Consider the following 24,813-nt stretch of genomic DNA (forward strand, 5'->3'; position numbering starts at 1 on the left):
CTAACAGTGCAATCACGCTATTGACGTCTTCTTTTCCCGGTCTGGCAGCTGCCACGCGGGTACATTCGTCGATAGCCATCAAAAACGCCTGCGTTCTTTGGACACCTTCTCCTTTTTTCTTTAGTTCTGCGAAATCAACATGCACGACCTTAAATGGTGTCTTCGAATGTTCTCCGAGAACCATCAATTGTTTGTCGGTACTTTACTTTATACCTTTGGCACACATGACATGAGCGGATGTATTCTCGGATGTCGTTCTTCATTTTAGGCCAGTAAAAGCGCTTTCTAATCTTGCCGTACGTCCGACTAAAACCATCATGTCCGCCAGACTCAGGGCTGTCGTGATAAAGCTCGAGAACCTTATGTACCATTGTAGAAGGCACCATGTACCTGCCGCGTTTGAGCTTCAGCGGCTCTGAACCTTCCCAAAGCTTGAGTGCATTAATACAGATAGAATCGGCGGTGTCCGTCGTCAACGAAAGTCTCGAAAGAGCGTCGGCATCGGTAAGACACACCCCTGGTCGGTGGGATACTTCGAAGTCGAACTGCTGCAGTTCGTTAATCCACCGAGCAATCCTTCCCTTTGGCTCTGTCATTTCGAAGAGGTATGTGAGAGCTTGGTGATCAGTGAATAGCTTGAAATGTGATCCTTCCAGATAAGGTCGGAAGTACCGTATCGCTTTGAGAGCAGCTAGGGCTTCCTTTTCTGTTGTGGTGTAGTTCACCTCCGCCTTTGTAAAAGTGTAGGAGTGGAACCCAACCACGCGAAGCTGGCGGCCCTTTGGTTCCTTCTTGTATCGCTGGTATAAAACTGCGCCTGTGCCATAGTGAGAAGCATCTGTGGTAAGCTCAAATGGCAGATTGAAGTTTGGCAACGTAAGTACCGGATCTGACGAAATAGTTTTCACCAGGAATTTGTAGGCATCTTCGCACTCTGGTGTCCACTTGAAGTCTACGCTCTGCTGTAGAAGTCTCGTGAGGCACCTTGTTTTCCTGGCATAGTCCTGTATGAAGGCTCGGAAGTGCCCAGAAAGCCCAAGAAATGCTCTCAGAGAACGGACGTCGTTCGGTTTCGTTAACTTCGTTACAGCTTTTAATAAACTATTTTGTATGATGGAGCTGCTGCGTGCTCTGTCATCTCAAAAACAAACAGCACCTGGGCCAGATCGAATCACGTACAGTATGTTGCAGCGCTTATCAAGAACATCACTAGAAGGTCTTCTGTACTTTTTCAATTCAGTTTGGCATCAGGGTGAACTCCCATCTCGTTGGAAAGTGGCGACAGTCATTCCACTTTTGAAGCTAGGGAAAGATCCTTCCAATGTATGTAGCTACAGGTCTATAGCCCTTACAAGTTGTTTAGGCAAAACCTTCGAGCGCATGGTGAACTATCGCGTGATGTACTTCCTCGAAGAAAATGGATGTCTCGACAAGTATCAGTGCGGATTTAGAGCCGCAACCTCAACCACTAATCATCTGTTGCGGCTGGAAACTGTCGTCAGGAAGGCGTTTGTCAGAAAGCAGCATTGTATTTCCATATTTTCGATCTCCAAAAAGCGTACGATACCGCATGGCGATATGATATCGTTCGCGACTTGTACAATTTCGGTATACGTGGTTGTATGCTCCGCTACATCGCAAATTTTCTACAGGACGGAACTTGAGTTCAGTTGAGCACATCACTCTCACGTTCTTTTATTCAGGAGAACGGTGTCCCACAGGGCTCCGTTCTGAGTGTCACACTCTTCATAGTCAAAATGAACTCAGTTGTCCACTCTATTCCGCCATCCGTCATGTACTCATTATACGTTGACGATATTCAGATATCTTGTTCATCTACAAGCATTTCAAGATGTGAGAGTCAACTCCAGCCCTGTGTGAACAAATTAGCAAAAATGGTCATCTGAGAATGGATTTCATTTCTCACCTGAGAAAACGGTTTGCGTACCTTTCTCAAGAGTAAGGGGTATGTTTCCTGAGACAGAACTTAAAATGAATGGCCAAGATATTACGGTCAAATCTGAGCGTAAATTCCTGGGTATACTTTTTGACCGCAAGCTCACTTTCAACCCTCATATAAAAAACCTAGAAAGTGAATGTGGGAAATCTCTGAACATTCTCAAAATCTTGTCACATAGATCCTGGGGTGCAGACCGTGAGGTTCTGCGTCGCATCTACACATCTTGCATTCGTTCCAAGCTTGACTACGGATCTGTCGTGTACGGCTCTGCACGAAAGTCCGTCTTGAAAGCTTTAGACCCTGTCCACCACCAGGGACTGCGACTGGTCTTGGGAGCCTTTCGCACATCGCCGGTCGAGAGTCTCTATGTGGAGTGCAACCAGTGGTCATTAGAAAGGCGGAGATTTTACCTTGCCTCTACATATGCACTAAAAGTACGAAGTTATCCACAGCACCCAGCTTTCCCTTGTGTTGCTCAGACACGCTGCAAACAGTTATTTCTTAACAAACCGTCATGTACACCTCCTTTCAACTTGCGAATCATGCAGGAAATTGAAACACACAGTTTTTCAGAGTACGATTCTACGCCTGTAGGAACTAGTGGGAGGATTGCACCGTGGCAACCACCGCCCGAGCACAACACATCTTTATTGCAGTATAAGAAACACGAAACCCCCACAGCCGTACTCCTGCAAGAGTTTCCGTCCATAAAAGAAGGTCTTGGGGACCACGTCGCATTTTACACAGATGGTACGGATGGCACAGATTTTACGGACACCGGTGTCTCATGTGCAGTGGTTACAGACACATCTTGCAGATCGCACCGATTGCCAAACACAGCTTCCATTTTCACCGCAGAAGTCTATGGCATAATCTTGGCACTTAATCATATACTGCGACTTTCCATCAGGTCATCAGTTGTGTACACTGATTCGCTTAGTTGCCTGCCGGCCATATGTAGCCTGCAACCAAAAAAAAAAAAAAAAAAAAAAGAACTGCTCGTTCTGCGAGCAAAACGCCTGTCTAGCCGCATAATAAACAGAGGTCTTTCCTTGGCATTTTGCTGGGTGCCCAGCCACGTCGGGATACCCGGTAACGAGCTGGCGGACACAGCGGCTACCAACGCACTCTCAGGTGACATAACCCCCTTTGACGTACCAGCTCAGGATCTGAGGTCTGCCTTGAGTAGAGCAATTAATTTAAAATGACAACATGACTGGGACACACAGACAAATAATAAATTACACTTGATCAAGTGTAATGTAGGCAAGCCTGCAGGAGTTTTTAAAGATAGGCTTTATGGAGTAATCATGTCTCGGTTGCGTATCGGCCACACATTTCTCACACATGGTTTTTTAATCCTCCAGAAGGACCCACCTCAGTGTGTGCACTGTGCTGAGCAGCTGTCTGTTCTTCACATTCTCATCAGCTGCCCCCTCCAGGAACATCGTCGCCAAACTAATTTTTCTGAGTTCTACCGGTATAGAATCCCTCTTCACCCAGCCCTTTTGCTGGGCGATGAGCCGCTTGTCCGTTTTAGCAGTGTTTACAAGTTTTTTAGGGACACCGGATACCTTAGAGATATCTGAATTCACATACTTTTTTTATGTTTATATCAGTTTTAAATTGGTCGTCTTCTTTTAACTAGTAAATAGATCATGTCTCACAGTATTGGCGCATTATAGCCTTAGTTGCTCATGCGCCAGTAAAACCTCAATCCAATCCTATTCTAGTAAATACTCTATAAATACTCCTAAATACAGAATATACTGACTCATGTCTTAAAGTTGCCCTGCATTTAGCTTCTCGGTGAAAAGGGCGAGTTTGGGGAGCACTTATGCCGTGTTTGCACTAGAATGCGCATGCGACAATCCATTTTAGATGACGAGTTTTTCACTGTTGTTGGAGACAGCGGTCGCGACTACCCGATTACCTACTTGCACGAAGCATCTTCGTCAAATTTAATGCAAGCCTTTGCTCATCGGCACCTGTGGAGATGCTGTTTCTGACTGGGCGAACAGAAGACGCCTAAAAGATGCAGTCTTCGAGAAACTTAATAATAAAATATTATTACCGCTTATTATTATTATATCTTAATATCGCCATGATAATCTAACAAATAAATGCTATTGTTCCTTGCTGATTTGTTATGAACATCGTAATTTCTGTAATTCCAGATGACATCTTCCCCACAGTATTTATGGTAGTAATTACGGTATTTAAATACTGTATTTATATTTTGTATTTAAATACACATATTGAAGAGTATTTATGAAGATTTGTATTTATATTTAAATACTCAAAAAATGTATTTATGCCCATCCCTGGTTATATTACATCTTGCAAGCGAGACTGTAGGCGGGAGAGTGACGTCTTGTTTCGTCGTGGCGTGAGCCTTCCGACATGAACAAACGTTGCTCTCGGATTTCCCATGTTGGTGGCCGTTGTCCACGCGTTGCAGTAAATTCAGTTAAGCATGTCGTCATACCCACAGGTCTCATGTGAATGCTTCAGATCATTAAAATTAATGGCTCTTGAAATACATATTTCCGCGCTCATAAGCCGTTACTATGCATATGCTAAACCCGTGTACACAACGACGAAGCAAACAAACAAACAAACAAAAGTTATCCTCTAATTCGGGTCAGTAGATCTTATTTTTTCACGTCAAACTTCACAGCGCGCTATCCTCTCTTGCATTACATCATAAACTCACTGCACTTCTGCTGCTACATTTGACTCATATATGCCAACCATTAAGCGCGATTTAAAATTATCCATGCAATTTCTTAGCAGTTCAACGATTTCTATCGCATTACTCCTCGTTGCATCAGCATAGAGACCACTAATTTTTTAACATAGGATACACGTCCTTTGTCTCGGGGTGTTGTCAGCTACAGAGCGTACCGTATACCATCCTTTCATCCAAATCACAGTTGTCCTTCCCTCCACCTCTCCTCTGTCCCGAACGGGGATCGTACTTCCGTCACTGGGATTCCAAGGCAAGGGTCTTACACACCGACCTTTGTATTTCATAGACTGCGCGTTGCTGGATTTGCGCGACGCCAATCTTCTCGACTGAAGTACGAATGCATGGATTATCCTTTGCTTCCACGGTATACGGCGCTTGCGTGCGGAAGCAGTGACAGTGGCTTCAGGGAATCTGAGAAACCAAGAACAGACGCTCTCTACACCAAATAACTAGAAGGGAACACCAAACTAAGAAATGCAGCCCTATTCGTCACCAAAAGTGTTGTTAATGAAAATAGTAATATCAAGGCTCCGTCCCACTTAGACCCAGCCCCCGCGAAAACAGAGAAGTCGGTGCGTACACCAGGATGTGACATCGCTCTGTTGTCAACCAACTGGAAGAGGACCAATTCTGTATGTAACTACTAAAACGGCTTCACTGCTATCCTCAGAGTATCGTATTTCCTCGGACGTCAGTCGTCTTACCGCTGTTATGTGCTACAGATGCGCTTCATTTTTTTCGTCAACGTTGTAGTGAAGAAACATACTTGTGAATACTTACGCGGTGCTGCAGAACCACATCGAAGACGACGATGTACTCGTATGACTAACATGCGCATGATGCGTTCTGACGAATACATAAGCACAAGCTTATGGAATAGGCACAGTGAATGAAAACACCATTTACACCGCCGAATAAAAGAGGCAAACTTGGCCGAATATGCACGTGCGAAATGTATGCTAACTTTACGTACACTTAGCATGTGCACGCCGGTGCATAGACATGAACAGCCATGAGTAACACACGAGGCTTGCACTCTACAAAGTACACCCCCCATATGCAGTTACAAAACCGAACCAAAGCAAGGAGAGAGCTACAGTAGCAAAATCTAATAGTAGGGCTTCCAGCTATCACATTGAGAATTGCGAATCACTGACGTTACGTACGCACTGCGTGTCGGTCATATGCAAGCAGTGAAATATTGAGCGGGATATGAATTTTGTGTTAGACGTGTTGTTTTCTTTGGTCGTAGAACTGAGAAAGGGCGTGGAACGAGGAAATGATGTTGAAACGAATGTGGAATAAATGTTGAATGATTGAAGGCGTTGGCAAGTGCGCTGAAGGTATTGGGGACTAGAATAAATTGCACTCGGTGCTTTTCGACCTCTTGACGCTGATTCGTTGCCAATTGCAATGCGTGTACTTTTCTGTCGTCGCCACCAATATACAGTGTAGCTGTATCTTCTTTCACTAGTAACTCTTTAACTTAAAAAATATGACGATCGCAAAATTCGCGAACAGTACTAAAAGTTTCTCAGTGTAATAAATTTTGCGTCTGTGGAACTCTGACGCAAAGTACTCATCCGAATTGAATCACGTCTGGTGCCAGAGAATTATCAGAGCAGCGCTGGCGGTCGCCATCACACTTTCTCTTTATTTTTTATTTTTTGCACGAGTTACATGAAAATGTGCGTGTCACAGTTATCGCTAGCATTTTATGTACGTGTTATAAACTGCGATGCTATTACATTCCGCCATTCGCCGAAATCGCCACCATTCTGCGCCATATATCGCTCTAGCACGGTGTATTACTTGGTGCAAGAGACCTCTGTACGCATGATACTCCGCATAGACAGGGTGTGACTTCGAATCGTACCACGGAGTTTCATGTACACAGCAACTGTAGTTCGCAGTTTACAAGGACAATGCAGAAGTATAATATAGCTGTGCCGAGCAGGGTTTTAACCAGTACTTTTGTTTTTTCAGTGGTCTTCCAATACAAGCATGTGAAGCGGGAAGTGTTATATTACACCTTGCAAGCATGTGCGACCCTAGATTCAGGTCTTATGAACAGCCTGTGCACTCAGTCGTGCAATCTCATTCTTCTGTGCCCCACTCTTACCCTCAACGCATTAACCTCATGCTTTCCTTTTGAAGTCATCTGCTGTGATCCATCTCATCATTCTTTCACCGTTTGTTAGTCACCTTTTTTTGTCATCTTTGTCTTTAATCTACCTCATCCTTCTTTCATCATTTGTTAGTTTTTCGTTATTTCCTAATTCCTTTTCTTTTTATTTATTTCTTATTCTTAATTTTATTTATTTATTTATTTCTTATTTCTTTCTTTCTTTCTTTAATTCTTATCTTTTCTTTTTATTTATTTATTATTATTTCTTATTTCTGGAATAGCAAGGCGACGTCTCGTTTGGCTGACCTTTGCCCCGTTTTTTTTTTCCTTTTCGTCTAATAAATATACCCCCCTAGAGAACACGTGGCGGCAGCCATTGAAGTGGGCTCTTGTCGTGCTGTATACCTCGCGAGCATCGAACAGTAGTTCCGCGGAACAGTAATAACTGTGGGCTCAAGACGCGACAATGTTTATTTAATTCATGTCATATAGCACGGGAAGGCGCTGCTTCAGAGTAGAAGCCACCACGGAATACGGGGCGTCACCGTCGTTATTTCTGAAAGCTCGTCTTTCCCATTCTTACAAATGTATTATGAATCGCGAAGTAGAAGCAGGATTTTCACCACCCGGATAGAACCGTCATTTCTGTCGGAGACGGTAAATTTGCAGAATGTGCTAAGCCAGTGGGGGAGCGTTACGGGGTCAAGGATGACGACGAGGATGGACAGTCACGCCAGGAACTGGAGTTCGTAGCGAGCCGTAGAGCACGGATATGAAAAACTGTTTGGCAGAGCTGAGCTCGAGCTCGAAGGAGCACTAAAGGAGTTACCTGGTTATGCTGTACCCAGATTATTATTGTGTAGGTTGTGTGCTGTTGACTGGAAGGTTTGGTCCACATTGCTAAGGAAAAAAGAATGAAAGGAAGACTCGGTTGTGGAATAATTGCAGATTCTTCTCCTCTACACTCTAAGGGAAAAAAGAGTAACTAAGAGTAAATGGAGTATAGTTATGACTTTTACACTCTTTCTATACCCTTTTTCTGGCCACTTTTACTCTGGTCACCCCGCCTTGCTCTTCCGATACACTCCTTACCCTGCTATGACGACTATGACGTTGCCATACCACGCTGAATAGCAGGTTCTCGTCCGTTGTCTACCTGTACTCTAAAATCGCGGCTTGTGAGTGATCGCCAAAGCATGCGCGTGTTAGGAAGCCATCCTTTGTCAGTACAAGTCTGAACGCCTGTACTGAACGCCTGCACAGCGACGTCAGGCACAGGGCCTGAACGTTAAAGGGATGCTCTTCATCAATAAACAAAAAGCACTAACAAAGTAACGTAAGTGAAGGACAGTAACATAATATACCCCGAGCTCACTGACAAAGATTTGACGCTGACTAAGGGTTGGGTATACTCTATTTTTTCTTAGAGTGCAGATTGCAATTACTCCCCATTTTCGTCCATGACGTTGACATCTACTCCCCAGCGCTACAAAAAGTCCCTAAACTTGGCATAACCTGGCATGCATTTAGTCCCGAAACGGACTAATGGTTGCGGCAATGCACCTGGTCCCCAAAATGACTAAAATTGCGAATTAGAGTGCACCTACATCACGATGGCGGCAAGCGTAAGCACCAGTGGCGCACGACTTGCAGCGAAGCCTAAAACTACATTGCAATACAGCGGACGAAATAGCAGGTGGCACGAAAAATCTCCGACACAGCCCACTTAGTCTCTGGTTCCGAAAGTGTGACCTCCCACCAATGGTTAACTGTGTCTACAGACGAGCGTGCGCCTGCATTTATCTTGTGATTAATATTCCGTCGTGTGCTTAGCAATTCGATGTCGTCTATTGCAACTATAATTCCGACGTATTTCACTGGGCTCCCCAATACTTGTCAGACGTATCGATCACAGCTGGTAGATAATCATTTCAAAGAGCCTTGTGACTATTCTTTCCTCGAAGTAACGCGTGCTAGCAGTTATAAATAATTACAATGGACGCACGTACCTTATATACCTAATATACCTTAGATCTTATATACCTAATATACTTACGCCTTATGTGCTTTATATACCATAGACTCCATGAATTCAATAGCGGGGCCAGAAACTGAACGTTTTCGACAAAGGAGGGATCTGCCAGCTGCTGCGAACTCAATGTTCTCTAAAGGCGGCACTCTTCACAAGTATTAATCAGTCGAATATCATATGTCGCTGCCACGATGATAGTGACGTCAGGGTGCACCGGGTAATAGGAACCGGTGATGCATCCTGAAATGATGAATGAGCGCCACTTATAGGAAGCGTGCAAAATAGCTTCGTATGACAGTTAAGCAATCATGGACGGCATCGTGTTGAGGAATTTATGGGTTTATTTACTGTGAAGTTTATTAATCTGTTGTAAGTTTAAAGTTTCCTTTAACGTTTTGAATGACGCGCCTTGATTATTTTTCGCCAACTTCAGTACCGAATCAAATGAAGATCCGCATCGAAGGCGAGGGTCCTGTAGCAGACATGTATCGTGCCGTGGCGGATGCTGTGAGTCCTTCTGACATGACAAAGGCCGCAGTTCCAGCAGTCGACGTGCAGAATTGCTTGCAAAGACCTTATTCTCCGGACATGGACATGTACTATTGGATAGGTGAGGTTTCATACGGAAGTACTCCTTTTTGATTTGTAGCGTAGGTCTGCGCTACTTGTGCACGTAGGTGCACAGGCACAGACGGTCAGTTGTGAATACTCTACTATGCATTAGAAATGTGAGCAACAAATGTTTCTGGGACCACAACAAGTTCAAAAAAAAAAAAGACGCGGAAACAGATTTTAGGGAAGTTACAAACACTAGTTTATTACATAGGGAGACGTTAAAAAGTAAAATGGGCAAGGGGTCGACGTTTCGACAGTGGCACTGTCTTCGTCGGGACAAAAGATGCGTAGCTGGTTACACATTACTTAAATAGGCTTGGTACATGACGTCGTAATCGGTACGGACACGCCAGAGGCTTTTCAAGATATATATATATCTTGAAAAGTTGGAGTTGGGTCGGACGGCTACGTAGTTATAGTGAACGTTGAGATAAATAGTTAGGAGCGATGTCTACGTTACGGCGGAAGCTCCGCCTTCTTCGGGACATTTAGCTATTTCGTCCCGAAGAAGGCGGAGCTTCCGCCGTAACGTAGACATCCCCCTAACTTTTATAACTTTTAAGTTTTAATAAACCCTTTTTTGTTACTTTCCCCTACTTTCGTCTTCTGTCTCCCATTTATCTCAAGGTTCACTATATATACATATATATATATATATATATATATATATATACAGGGTGTCTCAGTTAAATCCCTGGGCTAAATAATTCGCGAACCGGTGCACCAATCGAGAACGTTCTTTTTTAAAAGTATCTGTCCGATGCCATCTACAAGCTGCGCACCGCGCGAATAAGTGGAAGGCAGTCATTATTTAAATAAAAATTCAAATGAGTTTCCTGAAAAACATAACTTCTAAAGCAGGGCGCCATTGGCATTACACGTTTTGGGACCTTCGGTGGACACCTTTTAGAGAAAAATCTGCCACTGAAGCGGGTCATTAGTTGCAATAATTAATTGGTTTTGGTTCACATATTTTTGTCGCGGCTGGTCGCGGTGAAGAAGGACGCTCTTCCACTCCCTTATCCACGAGAGAGGACAGATGGAGAGAGGACAGTAGGAAGGAGTGGAGCGATCTTAGTGTGCGTCCTGGGCTGACTTCAGGGGGAACTGTGCTAGTATTCGACTGGCAAGTCTTCCCGAAGCCCAGGAAAAACCTCAGACAGCATAGCCGGCAGTAGGATTCGAACCAACTACCTCAGTCTTCAGAACGACCTTGGCTACCACCAACGAGCGGACGGTTTTAATCACTCAGTCACGCCACTGGTAGAAAGTCTGTTGGTGTGTCAGGTTGGGTCTCGCATAGGTCGAAACGGGAAATGCCGAAAGTTCCTGCCAAAATTTTCTGGTGGTTTTGTGCGAAGAAAAAAAAAAGACAGAAGGCTTGTTCCAAGGCTGTTAGTGAAGACGTTTCTCGCGAAGCATGTCTAATCGTTAGTGTGAGACCGAGAATGAACTGAGTATCACTAAGACATGTGCCTGGGAGGTGCTACTCATATAACCCGCTGGAGTATTCAAATACCTGAAAAAGACAAGCTGCAGGAACGACAATATTTGCGACTGCAAGCTAGCGTGCTGAGAAGGCCCCGTGTTGTAGGTTTTATTATACTCTTATTTTTGTCTCATTACTACTTGTTTCAGTAAAGATGAGTTCCTCGCACTGCCACTACAATGATGCCGAAATCCCAATGACTGCAATTCGTTTGATAGCTATTTGGGTGCAAAACGAGCAAAGGTTTTCAGCATTTGGAGCAAGATATCTTTCTATGGCGACCTGATGCAACGATTCGGATATTTGATTTGTACATTCACTTTCATATCTTCATTAACTAGCGTGCGATTTCTCGAGTTTTCATGTCAAGTTCGTTCTCCTGGACAAAAATTAACAACAAGGCAAGCCAAGCGTGTTGATTATAGATATGCATTATGGGAGAACGCGAACTGAACGAAGGACAGTCGTCCTTGTCGTTTTGCTCGCTTTCTGGGCAAAAAAGTGACGCTGTTTACAGTTATCCTATAATATTTAATATTTATACATACTGCAGCTCCAACGGACACCGTAGCTGGAGTGAATTAGAGAACCGACTCGAAATAACTATCGAACACAACCATCAATGATATTCCGTTCACTGACACACCGTGGCAGAAAAGCTACACTTAAAATAATTGGCTCTATATGAATACTGTATAGCCTTAGTGACGAAGTACCAGGAAAGGAGTGAGACCGTTCAAAATGAATTTTTAAACTGCGGGTAACCACAGCATGACAGGTTTTTTGACCTTTCAAATATGGAAAGGGTTGGACAGCGGGGAAAAAAAAGGGGGGGTCCTATCTGGCCTTATTTTGCGCGGTCTCGAATTCGAAACCTATGAAAGCATATTCCAAAATTTGTCGTACTATACTTTTGAACGCAAGTAATCTGGTCTCCGCATTGCAAGTTCTTAATTGAATGATGACAATTGAACAAAGGCCCCAGCAGTGGGATTCGAATCCACACCCTCTAATTGCCGGTCAGAGATGCTACCAATTACACCCTCACCTGGCTACCCTCTCCACCACTGTGCTCCTCCGGTTTCTCCACGCTTCGAACTTTGTCAACGCCTTGTGATTGTGTGACCGTGTGTGTAATTTTTCAGTTTTAGCTTTGTGTTTTTCTTCCTTTTTCTTCTCTTTCCTTTTCTTCTTTTTCTTTTGCTTCTCTTCTTTTCCTATTCTTCTTTTTCTTTTCCTTTTCTTTTCTTTTTTTGGAATAGCAAGCTGACCTTTCCTTTTTTTTCGTAATAAACATATTCCCCCTCCCTCTCCAAGTTGTGACGCTTGTGTTCTGCTTATCCTTCTATGTTTACTTGCCCCATCAATTACAACATTACATGGAAGTTCTTAACCTCATCTTTAAGTATCCTAACTTTCTTAAAGGGACTATGAAACGATTTTTTTCTTCGTTTCGTTCGAAAGAAGACATTTTTCTGAGTCTAGAACCGAAATTTTACTTTCGTCGCGCGAGCGGACTTCTCGGGAGCGAATTTAAACGGAGCGGCGAAGGGAGGACAGCTGGCGCCGCGCCGTGGGGAGCTGCCGAGCGGAGACACAACGGGTAACTTGACGCGACCACGGCCGGCTCAGCAACACGTCATCGTGACGTGTTGCCGAGCCGAGGAATCCCGCCAGGAGCATGCGCCGTAGGATCCCGCGTATGCGTTCATCGGGAGTGGAAATCTACATGACAGCAGCTTTCGCGCGATCGGCAGATTTCGGCAGTGGCGGCAGCCACAGCGCAAGCTCGCGGCATTACTTGCCATTGTGCAACACCGGTGACGTAACGGGGAACCGAAGTGCGGTCCGTACAGTTACACCATCGGCAGGGAAATATGCGCGAGAGAGGAGGAACGCGGAAGAGACATTTCCAGCGCGCGCTCCTCGCAGAGTGGAGCGATTTCGTCCGGAAAAATTTGTGGCATATTAGTTTCTCTGCGGGAAGAACAGTTTCCATCGAAAAAAAGTATGGGGGTTCGGGAAATTTCATAGTCCTTCGAAGTAATCCTATCAGTGTGATCAGTCCAGGTCAACTTTAGAGTTCAGGAATACTTCAAAATATTTGAATGAAGTTACTTTTGGTATCGTCGTCTCTTCCATTTTATAATCAAATGATCAAATCGACGATTATGAGTAAATGACATGAAGGCGCACTTTTCATAACTACTGTCCATATCCCACACGTGGCACAGGTTGACTATCTTGTGTAATGATTGGTCAACGATGGTTTGAGCACCAATCAGTCTGTTTCTGCTTATGTATTGACTTATACCCCTCTAACTGACGTGGCGTAGTGGTTACGATGATCGCCTTCCACACCGAGAGTGGGAGGTGACGCGGGTTCCCGATTCCCGGCACCGGCTGCGCTGTATGAGGCTTTCCTCGAGTTTTTCGGCAGGCTTCCCAGACGAATGTCGGCACAGCTCCCCCTGAAGTCGACACAGGACGCATACTAACTGCCCTGTCTCCCCCTTCTTCATCCTGTCCTCTCTCCATCTGTCCACGTCTGTACGCCGCTTATTGACACAGTTGCTTCGCGGCGCATAACGCCAAACTAAAAAAAAAAAAGATTATACCCTTGAACACACGAAAGTGTCAGCGAAAAATTCAAACTACACCGCGTACATTTCATAAACATACGGTACCGGGAAGATAGATGAAGTTTATCAGGAACTAGGAAGACTCTGATAAAGCTGACGAGGTAGGTGATTTCATTCCTAACTGCGGAAACTGAGTTTTTTTTTTTTTTTTTTTGCGTTCTCTATAACAACATGATATCTGTCTTCAAATGCCAGTCTCACATTTCATTTTTTATTTGCGCGTAGTATAGGCACTTTACTAAGCTGGATGATATTTACGCTTATAGTTTCATTTGTTGCGGTGCAGAAATTCCTCCCCGCAATCGTCATGTGTCTGTGGTGCTTGAAAAATTCTGGCAGTTTTCGCCCAGAATTGTATCTTTCGGCGAATAATAGAATAAGGTTGCGTCATCAGGGCTTGTGTACATCTTGGGCATTCTGCTGATGCTGTGCCAGACATACGGATTGCGTCTGCGTCACGTGGTCCTCGGAATCTTCTACCCGGATCAAGATCGTTCTCGTGCTGCCTGGCTACACAGCCATCTACTCGCATTGCGGACTTCATGGCTGACAGGATTGCGTCGGGCCATTAGGAGACGGTTCGGTGACATAGAGGAGAGCAGGGAACCCGGGCTGTACGACATGCTTCTTGCAAGGTAAAGCTTATTTAGTAAATCAGCCTGAACACAAAATGTAAGAAAAAGTAAGGGTTTGTAATGATGATAAAAGAACAATGAAAACGCGTTTGCGAGCGAAACTGTACGTTTAAAGTTGTATTATGCCCTATAATTTTGTATGAGAGTTGCCACTTGTTCCAGTTCTTTGTGCAAAAAATTGTGAAAATGAAAGAAAAAAAACACACTTCCCTGTTAACATTGCCAACGGCCCATACCATCTTCTAAGCTTCGTGTGTATATGCACTTATATAGTTCCTTAGGAGCCTAAACGTTGTTACAGTATTTAGTTTCCTGTTCTTCTAAACAATTTCCAAGCATATTATGCAGTTTCGTTGTACCGGTTTTAGTACATATGCCTTCCAGACTTTGTTGCAAACTCCCGAAGATTCCAGACAGCTACAGAAACTGGCGGATTATCTAATGTATTGACAATGTGTAGGAAGAATAGAAGCGGTTTTTAAGTTTTCATACTTTAGGGGAGCGAATCTGGAAGCTGAAAATGTTAGACACGATTTTTTAGCACTCCATACGCCCTTGAGAAAAGTTTCGGCGTCTGACGTTCCGGCGGCGTTCTTTACGCAGCGATCGAAATGCGCTATGCAAGTGAGTCAGCTCTCAGCGCATCTCCCCAGTTTCCCTCTCTTCCCTATCGTCCGTGGAGCGACCTCATTGGTCCCTGTTCGAAATAAGGGGAAGCACCTCAAGGCTAGGCCCAAATGGTTTCTTCTGTGAACCCAAGCGATATGACCATGCCGGTCTATGAAAAGCCCTTTATTGCTGCCTTGCCTATACGCAGAAAATAACACGATAGCCTCGTATACACGCACTGACGTAGCCGGCATACACTTTTCTTGCGCGGAAACTACGAGTAGTACTCACCTCTGGAGCATTTACCTTATGTACCCAATGTTTCCACGTCGTTTTTCGACGTCGACCCAATGTTTCGTCATTGCCTGGCGTCTTTCCTCTCGTCCACCTGCGGAGCACGAGTGACATCAAAAGGGTACTCTTGGCTAGAGTAGAGATGTGCCACCCCGAAAGAGAGAGAGAGGCGGACAAAATTATGGAAGAAAACCAGTTTTTCTGTCCGTTTATTTCCTCGATGTTGACAAATATTTCACTCAATTCTGAATCCCGAAAAAAGAAGAGAAGCAAAAGTCCTGGCAAAATATAATGCGTTGAATTGCGTTGCGTATGAATTGAATAGACGGTTTCAGGAAATTCCAGTACTCCTTGCGCACGCTTTGCATCTTGGCGCTTACAGTCATGGGGGAAGGGAGAATGGTCCTTCACGTTTCGCTTTGGCTGGCCTTGACACGTCGTGGACGGTGGACATAGGCGCTTGTGGAAGAAAGATCCAACGGGAAAAAAGATACATCGGGAAAGAACATCCAACGGGGTCACGTGACAGATGGAAAAAAGATCCAAAGGGAAAAAAGCTCCAAACGACAAACGAAGGTTCATGCGGAAGAAACATCCATAGGGAAAGAAGATCCACGTACGAGGTAAAAAGGTCAATAGGGATCCACTAGTGGATCTCCTTTCCCTATAGATCTTTTTTCTCTTTGGATCTCTTTTCCTGAAATCGACCTAGAGAGGAGAAATCGAAACAGTCTGGAGACGTTCTCCTTCTTTTCGGTAACACGTCCCCACAGTTCAAAGCGACGCGAAGTTCTCTGGGATTTGTAAAGTCGCTTGTATTGCGCTTGTTCATTTGACGTGAGATGGTCTCTTACCCTTAGACCGAATAAAAACCACAAAACTGTTTAAGTGTATGTTGAACGCCTGCACTCTACTACACACACACACACACACACACACAAACACACAAACAAACAAACAAACAAACAAACAAAAAATAGAGATACGATGATGAGATGGGGCTGATGCCGGCCAGCAGGCTGGGCGCTGCCCCAGTGCCACTTGTACGTGATGAGAGATGATGATGGATATGATAAGGGGTCCGGTAATCAAAGCAGGGTGGAGAGGCCTGTTGATGACAAGAAGTCCCAGAGGTGACGCAGACCTTGGCGTGTATGAGCTGGACTGGACCATGGGCCCAGCACCTTGCCTATGGTAAAGGGGCGATGATCGATCCCATGCAGTTCGTGCTGCAATATCGCACGCTCCCGCTGGTAGTCCGGGCAGTCCATAAGTAGGTGGTGCAGGTCTGCACGCACACTGCATGCTGCACAAAGGTCTGAGGGCGCACGGCCAAGACGCTGCCTCATAACTGGTGTAAATGCAACATTCAGCCGCATGCGGTGAAGCAGGGATGCGTAGTGTCGCGGAAGGCGATGAGGAAGCGACAGGGAAAGAGAAGGATCCACTGCGTGGAGCAGAGAGTAGGGTGTAATGTCATGCAGCCACTGTGATCTTGTCTTGTCTGCAGAGAGAGCACGGACGAGGGCCTGACGATCACCTTTGGGCAAGATGATAGAGTGGGCTGAAGCTATATGATGACCCCGTAGGGCCGCCCGGTCGGCCTCTTCATTGCCGGGTACGCCGACATGACCAGGTACCCACTGTAATACTACGCAGTGGCCTAGGTCTAGCAGCTCCTTGTAAGTTTCAAGCACGTCAGCAACAATGGACACGAGAGGACCTCGAATGCCCATTGTTGCGAGGCATTGGATAGCAGCTTTCGAGTCTGTGTAGAAGACCCATGGCCGAGCTGAACACTGCAGGATCTTGCGCATGGCAAGGAGCAAAGCATGTAGCTCAGCACATGTTGACGACGTCAGATGCGAGAGACGGAAGATACCAGTTATGTCTTCGGACGGAATAATATAGGCGCATGCAGAGCTGGATTTTGTGGACGAGCCATCCGTAAAAACCGGAGTAAAGCCTGCATACAGCTCGCTCATCATATCCAGTGTGAGCGCCTTGGACACACCTGCAGCGACATCATCCTTTCTCTGCAGCCCGGGAACGGATAGTGAAGCAGATGGCAGAGGGAGGGTCCAAGGTGGAGTTGAACGCGCCTGGGGTTCAACTTGAAGACGTGGCAGGTGAGGCTTTAGCTGTTGAATGCAGGACCTGAACTTTTTATTCCTGCGACGGGAAAGCTTCAGCAGTAAAGGGTGGTGCCGGTGATGAGCCAACAAACGGAGATAGTGACGGCTCGTCTCATTAAAGCGCTGGATAGCAAGCGGAGTCTCTCTCGCTTCTGCCATGACTAAACAAGTATCCGTTGTTCTTGGCACGTCCAGGCACACACGAAGGCTACGTGCCAAAAGACACTGAAGCTTGGACTCGGAGGATGGCGAAATCCCGTGTAATACTGGAAGGCGCACTCTACTACATCGTAGTCAGTGGACAATGAAAAGTTTAGTTTATCTCTGTCTTGTTTTTTTTTTTAGTTCTTCATCAAAAGAAAATCTGAGAAAGACGTTCCTCTGCTATAGCAACTCAAAACTGCTTGAAATTTTACATTATTCCTGTAACTTTTTACGTTTGGTACCTCTAGTCAAACATTGTGCTAGTAGTTACACTGACGTGCCATTGAGACGTAATGGGTAGCGCACAACAAGAAACAGCAAAACAAGTAACATGAAAAGCTTTTTTTCTTTTGCTGTTCAACATTTTCGGAAATTTTGCATCTCGAGTATAGAGCAAGAGCTCCTCGAAAGCAGCAACTTGGCCAACACCCACTCACTATTCAAACTCTCACTATTGTCAAAATTATTGGCCCCTGATTCGATCACACTAGCCAGCAGAAACCCTGACCGGCCTCGCGATCTACATGAAATCATCATCATATCATAGCCTGTCCTACTGGAACGGACAACTGAAACTCAACTGAAACTGTCGTTCTCATCTTGTCTTTGATATACGGACAGGTGACAGTAAACTTTAACTTCGCGCTGCTGCATTTGAGAAAAAAGCAGTGGGAACTTATAACGTATTTGAGATGCAGAAAAGGTATACAAGATGCAGTGTACCACCTGTTTGCCGACAGTGCATTACGTGACTTTTGCACAATGGAATCACCTGTTTACAACGTTGCACTAGCGAACGCATGTGTCTACGACTTTTATGAATGGTTTGTGGAGTGCGGACTCCACTTGCGTCAAAGATGTTCATTAGTGTACCACAAGAGAGTAATCCGATTAATTGAACACGTCACCGCACTCACTGTGACCATAAAGTACGTCGTCCCTAGAAACAGCTTATAGGGCAAGTTTTGCTATTCAACATCACCTGTAGCTGTGTACGTCTGTCGTTCCAGGCAGCAAGTTGTTGAATTGAATGGCAAAAGGACTCATTTCAAAGTCTGCGTTGTCCAGAGGTTGAATTGTAAGCCTCACTAATTTGTCTTTCCGACAAGGGAACGTCATGAAAAGGTTTTCCTGCCACTTTAGATGACACCTGCCACGCTGCGTGATCGAGTAAATCTAGGCGTGTATGGGTGGGTAAATCATGATAAGCATATGCCAGTGTCCAAAGGCACTCTTGTTTAAATAGATATATATAACCCTTTTTGCACAGAAATGATTATTCGTGATATTTCATAGACCGGCACTGACAACGCTGTTTTTATAATTGCCAGTTGTCTGCATTGCATTTTAAACACACTTCCAACGCTACCTGGTACATAGCGGGTGTACCTGAAAGACACGACTGGCCATTCCGCAAAAGTGCATCCTCGTAAACATGTTGATATGCCCATGCTTGTAAATCCAATCTGGGAAGTCCAAGGAATCCTACCAACGTTGCTGGGAAACCAGTCTGTCAAGTCGTGGACTGATACATCTCGTTATTTCTGATCTATACGTCGGTATCCATCTAAACAGCTCAACTGCAGGTATATCGCTCGTCACTTCATTCAGTCACTGATCGCTTGATAACCCTAAGTTCCTCCCTCACCAAATTGTGTCTACCGACATGCACGATTTTTCGCATTCTTCCATTCTTCGCATTCCGTAGTAAATATGGTCTTCGTGGCAGACATGTATGCCAACGAGGAGCGCACGCAGCGCTGTAGGTTGTCAGATATGATGACCCCGCGCCATGCAGTTTCGCTGTATTTTCTTATTGCTGCGCTGTGGGTAGACCGAACATGTATGTTTTTTTACCGAAATTCTCCCCCAGCATATTCTGAAATTTACTTTTATGATCCCTCGTCGAAATAGTTCAAATAGCCGAATAATTCGCGCGTCATCGTCCCTGTGGACTTTCAATAGCCTATAGCAAGACAGGATAACTGGGGGAAAAACGAATTATTTTCCTACAAAGAGATGGGTCTCAAGTTATAAAGAAGGGGATAACTGCGTGAGTAATGCCACTGCGGCACTTACGAATAAACGAAAATAACTTATCGAGACCTTCAAATGGTTCGGATAATCATATCTCGTTTGCCCCCCGGCGACAGACAGTAGGTACATAAGACTGTGGAAAATCACAGTTTTGTTATTTGTATTAAACTGGCTGAAAGAAGGCGGCCGTCCCTGTGTGTGTCTACGTCCAACCTCACCGCAATCACTCGAGTATGTTCCAACCTGCCGTTTACTCACAAGCTCAAGTTATATACCTTGTCACACGGGCGGCGCTAACTGCGGTTAAGTTCACCGCAGTCACGTGACCGACCGAACGAGGTTACGCCGCTAACCGCGGTTATGGGAAGCCGAGCTTGCCGACTTCGGTTTCGCGATGCAACCACGGTTTCGCGATTCCGATTTCCCGACGTGTAATGACATTTCCCGCATATAATAACGTGCGTACCGTGTATCTATTGATTGGTTGTTAAGCTATTAAAAAGCTTAAAAATCATTAAAAGGGCCATTATGCCCTTTTCTTTTCGTGATATACCGCGTAGTCAAAGAATCGCTTGTGTCACAATCACGTGGTCACTGCTAACATGTCACAAACTGTCGTGTGACAACAACAAACCGTGGTTCACGATAACTGCGGTTTGGTCGGGTCACGGCGGCTAAGCGTAACCGCGGTTAAAACTACCCGTGTGACAAGGGTATAAAAGGCTTACGTTTCGTCGGCCTTGCACGCACATATCTTCTCAACAATGGAGGTTATTCTCGCGAGACTCCTTATATTTCATAACTATTTCCACTGGACATCAAACACACTTTAAGACTTAGTACGGGAGAGCATCGATAAAGAAGATGTTCAGTTCACGTTTTCACTTCCGACATCAACGTGCCATTCCTCCTCAACCGCTCCCTCATATGCGCCAGCAATGTGGACCTTTGCACGTCCTGATATCTGCTCCTCCATCCCCGGTCTTCAACGCAAGCGTGACACTCCCGCACCTGTAGCCCTCCAACTCGCTCTCGACTTTCTACACTCCACGTATCAGAACCATCACCAGGTATACACGGACGGCTCAGTCACGGCAGACAGCTCGGGCGCTGCATTTTATATCCCCGATAGTGACTTTCAGCAAGCCTTTGCCTTCCCTTACCCAATGTCCTCTATAAAAGCAGAACTCCTCGGCATCCTGTCGGCTCTACAGCACTTGCTCGGTCTGCCGGCTGCACAGTGGGTTTTTCTGACTGACAGCATGGCTTCACTGGATCTGCTGCTCTCTTTTCGCTCCAGCACAATATGCACTCTCCACGCGATCATACTGCAAGCTCCCACACAACTCGCGGTTACTGGCCATTCTGTGACGCTTCAGTGGATCCCGGGACACGTAGGTCTTCTTGGTAGCGCCCGCGCAGACACAATGGCAAGACACGAAACATCTACCAAAGCTCCCCCTGCTCCCCCTCTACCCCTAACGACCTCTGCCTGTTCCCTGCACATTGGTAGGTGGCGCTGTGACCGTACCCGGCAGTTCAGAGCGGACTCTACCGCATATCGTCATTTCGTACGTCTCATTGACCCTTGCAGGACTTTACTATTGTCTGCCGTTGCAATAGAGCTGCAGAGTCACTCCTCCTTCGAATGAATGTTCCACGCACACTCTCACTCCTGTATAAAATGCGCCAGACGAACTCCCCCAATTGCACAACTTGTTGTGTGGAAGCCGACATTGGGCAATATCTATTATCCTACCCCCAACCGGTATCTCTCTCAAAGATTCATCCTCCAACGCCACTTGCGACAACTTAGCTCGTAGCTCGTGAAATCGTGATAGCGTGAAATCGTACCCTAACGTCTCTTTGGCCACCCTGCTCGGCCCGGTCCTGCACAACCAGGGGGCGGTTACGACTACCCTCTTGAGCTTTCTCCGTGCCACCGGCCTCTCGACCAGCCTCTAAGGCCCCTATTGTGTGTGTATGTGCATGTGTTTCTTTTTCTTTGGTTTTTTTTTCTTAAAGCATGTCGGTCTACGCCTGACTAACCCTTCTTCCCTTTCTTTTTTTTTTTCAATAAACATACCCCCCCCCCCATTCCTGTTTTTGGTCCCTTATTTTCAAGACTGGCATCATTTTAGTCCTATTTGAGTGTTTCTGCATTTGATATATCTATCATAGTTGTGCCCGTTACAGGTATCCGAATAACCGAAGAAAGAATTTCGGAGCCTATGGTGAAAAAGAAAGAAAACATTATATTAAAAAACATTTCTTTATTACATTATTATAAAACATTTCTTTGGTATAAAAATGCTCCGCCTCACAAAATGCATAGATTCACAAATAAGCGCAGAGCCCCGCCTCAGAATCCTGCCATTGGCAGATATGTGGCAAATCTAAATTCCGAAAACGGAACTAGCGCTAGTATCTGTGTACAGTCGTTTGTTAAATCACTCGGCATCTGTGACTCAAAGGCGTGATCTCTTTGACGTCTGCAAGAGAGTTTCATTCCTCGATAAATCAGGCGCTTGCCGATGACGTGTGTCGCATATTCTAATCACATCGTGTCAGTAGAGTAAGAGCAGAGGCAGTATAGAGATTATTGAGACGAGCTGCATGTTTACCGATAAGGCCGTTGGCAGTTTTGACGCAGAGTTCGTTAATTACAGATCGCAAACACTAAAGCGCTTCCACGAACATTTCAAAGCGTACTTAGGGAAGTACGACAATTTCCCTGCAGTTTACTATACTTCTGAGGCATGGGGTCCAACAGAAACATTTATTTCGCTTGCACAACTCAGGAGGTCGAGAACTAGTTTGTTGGTTTGTTTGTAAGAAAAAATAACGAGGAGAAGTTGAACACCTCTCCCGACGTGTTCAGCTACTCCTAACATAAAGTATCCCCCCCCCCACACACACACACAAAAAAAAAGAAAGAAAAAACGAAAAGGAACAATACTTTACTACTTCTCAAGTGCTCCGCTCGCACAAGTTCGGTATTCATTGTCCACATGCTCACTATTGAGAAGTCCACTATTCACATATTCACTAGTCTATAAGTCCACTATTCACATTTATTTATTTATTTATTTGAACATACTGTAGCCTCACTCGAGGCTATTGCAGGAGTGACGTAAAGACATCTCACGAACAATGCCATCCATATAGCATTCCACTCGGTAATGCAACGCGAAAAAAAAAAAAAAGGAGAAAAAAAAAAAGGTCTACTCGGACATGCGTATACATTGTTGAGCCTGTGCGCACTTTTTAAAAACGAAGCACCAGCAAACGTAAGATATTTATCAGACGGAATTCTTATTTGATGATTCACTATAGAATGAAACATCCTCAATCGAAGAGCCCGACGCCTAAAGTCCTAGCTGTAAGAGAACTGAGCGTGTGAAAAAAAGAAAAAAAAAGTCATATCTAGATAGGACAAATAGAATCGCTTTATTTTGAACCGCCTCCAATTTAGTAATATAGGTACTGCGAGATAAGGATCCCATACTTCACTCGTGTACTCTAAAATAGGCCGGACTATAGTTTTCTATGCCAATAACTTGGTCTCTGCAGTTGATGATTTTAACGTCCGCCTTAAATAACCTAGTTTTCTATGAGCCTTCGACGTAATGGCATCGAGTTGTTCAGACCATTTCAATTTTGGGGTTCACGTCACACCAAGGTACTTATATGAGTCCACCTTTTTCACTGATTGTCCTTCCATTCTGTAATCAGATACCAAAGATCTATTGCGATGAGTAAAGGTTATGACAGCACATTTTTCTATATTAATTTCCACGTCGTAATTAAGACACCCATTCACTATCTTATCTAACGATTGTTGCAAAACTTCCTGATCAGAGACTGATGTAACCTGTCCGTAAATGACACAATCGTCATAATATCGACGTATCTTTGCTGGTACTTCCTTTACTACTACTAATAATAATAATAATAACTGGGGGTTTACGTCACGAGACAACTTCCTTTACAATGTCGTTAATGAAAATTGTGAACAACAGCTGACCGAGCACCGACCCCTGGGGAACCTCGGAGGATACAAAGACTTTAGGGGACAGTCATTGTTTAAATCTTTAAAAATATAAAATTCTAAAAATTGTTTGTATAAAAAAATCGTCTTTTTGTTTGTTTCCCTGAACGGTTTTATCGCTTTCAAAACTGTTTAAATACTACTCTCTGTTAGCGAGCAGTTAAATAATGCTCTATCCACCTGGTTATGTTATCGTTCTTTAACAGACACTTGACCTTCAGCATAAGCTTAGAATGACAAACAACGCTTTGCGAAAGTCAATGAAGATTACGTCTGTTTGACTATTAGCATTAATACCGAATGCCAGGCTGAAAAACCAACTCAATAAGCTGAGTAACGGTTGAATATCCTCGTCTGAAACCATGCAGAAGATTCGACAAAAGTGAATTAGTCTGTAGAAAATGGGAGATATGATTGCATAGTATATGTTCAAAAACTTTACATGTGATGACTGTTAACGAAACTGATCTATAATTAGTCAAAAGCTGGTGATTGCCTTGCTTAAGCAGGGACCTTTCCCGATCTTAAAGAAGCAGAAAATATGATTTCAAGGCACCTGGATACCCACTCAGCATAGCGTACTATGAACGCATTGTTAATGATATCTGGACCAGAGAACGCTATGTCATCCAACTCAGGATTATAATCCATAGGCACCATATTGCAAGAACTCTCACTAGCTGTCTGAAAAACCGAAGAGAAATATGCATTGAAACTGTTCGCTAAAACTGGTGGGTCGGAACATTGGACATCGTCAATTTCAAAGTACCGTGTCTTCGATGTAGTTGGAAGTATAGTATGCCAAAACCTTCTGGGATTCGTTCGCAAAAAAATGGACAAAGGATACATTGTAATAGTAATGCTTTGCAGCATACATCTTTGGTTTTAGGGAGTCCTTTAAGGTGTTATACTGGGCTGCTCTGCTGTAGGTGCTCTTAGGAGCTATAATATATATAGCTCTCTCAATATATACTTAGAGCTATATATACAGTGTGTCTCAGATAACGTGTCATTGAATTATAATAAAAAAACTACGCCACCTAGAATCATGCCGTTAACGGCATTTCTTCTTATTAGGATTTTTCCACCTCGTGATGTGAATGTCATGTGTCGTAAGTTTAGTTATGTAAATATTTGCGAACTCAACTCGGAATTTTGCCAAGTCAAGGTCACTTTTTTACCCCACCAATATGAAGAGCATGCCGAATTCACTCAAGTTCATGATAATTG

The 24,813-nt window shown here is 44.5% G+C and overlaps 1 protein-coding gene across 4 annotated transcripts in view; it reads left to right on the plus strand.

Annotated features, from left to right (window-relative positions):
* LOC135385769 (DC-STAMP domain-containing protein 2-like) overlaps positions 1–24,813 on the plus strand; it is a 115,917-nt gene that overhangs the window by 50,768 nt on the left and 40,336 nt on the right. For all 4 annotated transcript variants that reach the window (XM_064615278.1, XM_064615281.1, XM_064615279.1 and 1 more), the window contains 2 exons: positions 9,306–9,482; positions 14,013–14,253. In XM_064615278.1, coding sequence (XP_064471348.1) covers positions 9,306–9,482; positions 14,013–14,253 — 418 coding nt within the window. The remainder of the gene's footprint in view (positions 1–9,305; positions 9,483–14,012; positions 14,254–24,813) is intronic.

This window comes from Ornithodoros turicata, chromosome 2, assembly GCF_037126465.1.
Source record: "Ornithodoros turicata isolate Travis chromosome 2, ASM3712646v1, whole genome shotgun sequence".
Lineage (NCBI taxonomy): Eukaryota > Metazoa > Arthropoda > Arachnida > Ixodida > Argasidae > Ornithodoros > Ornithodoros turicata.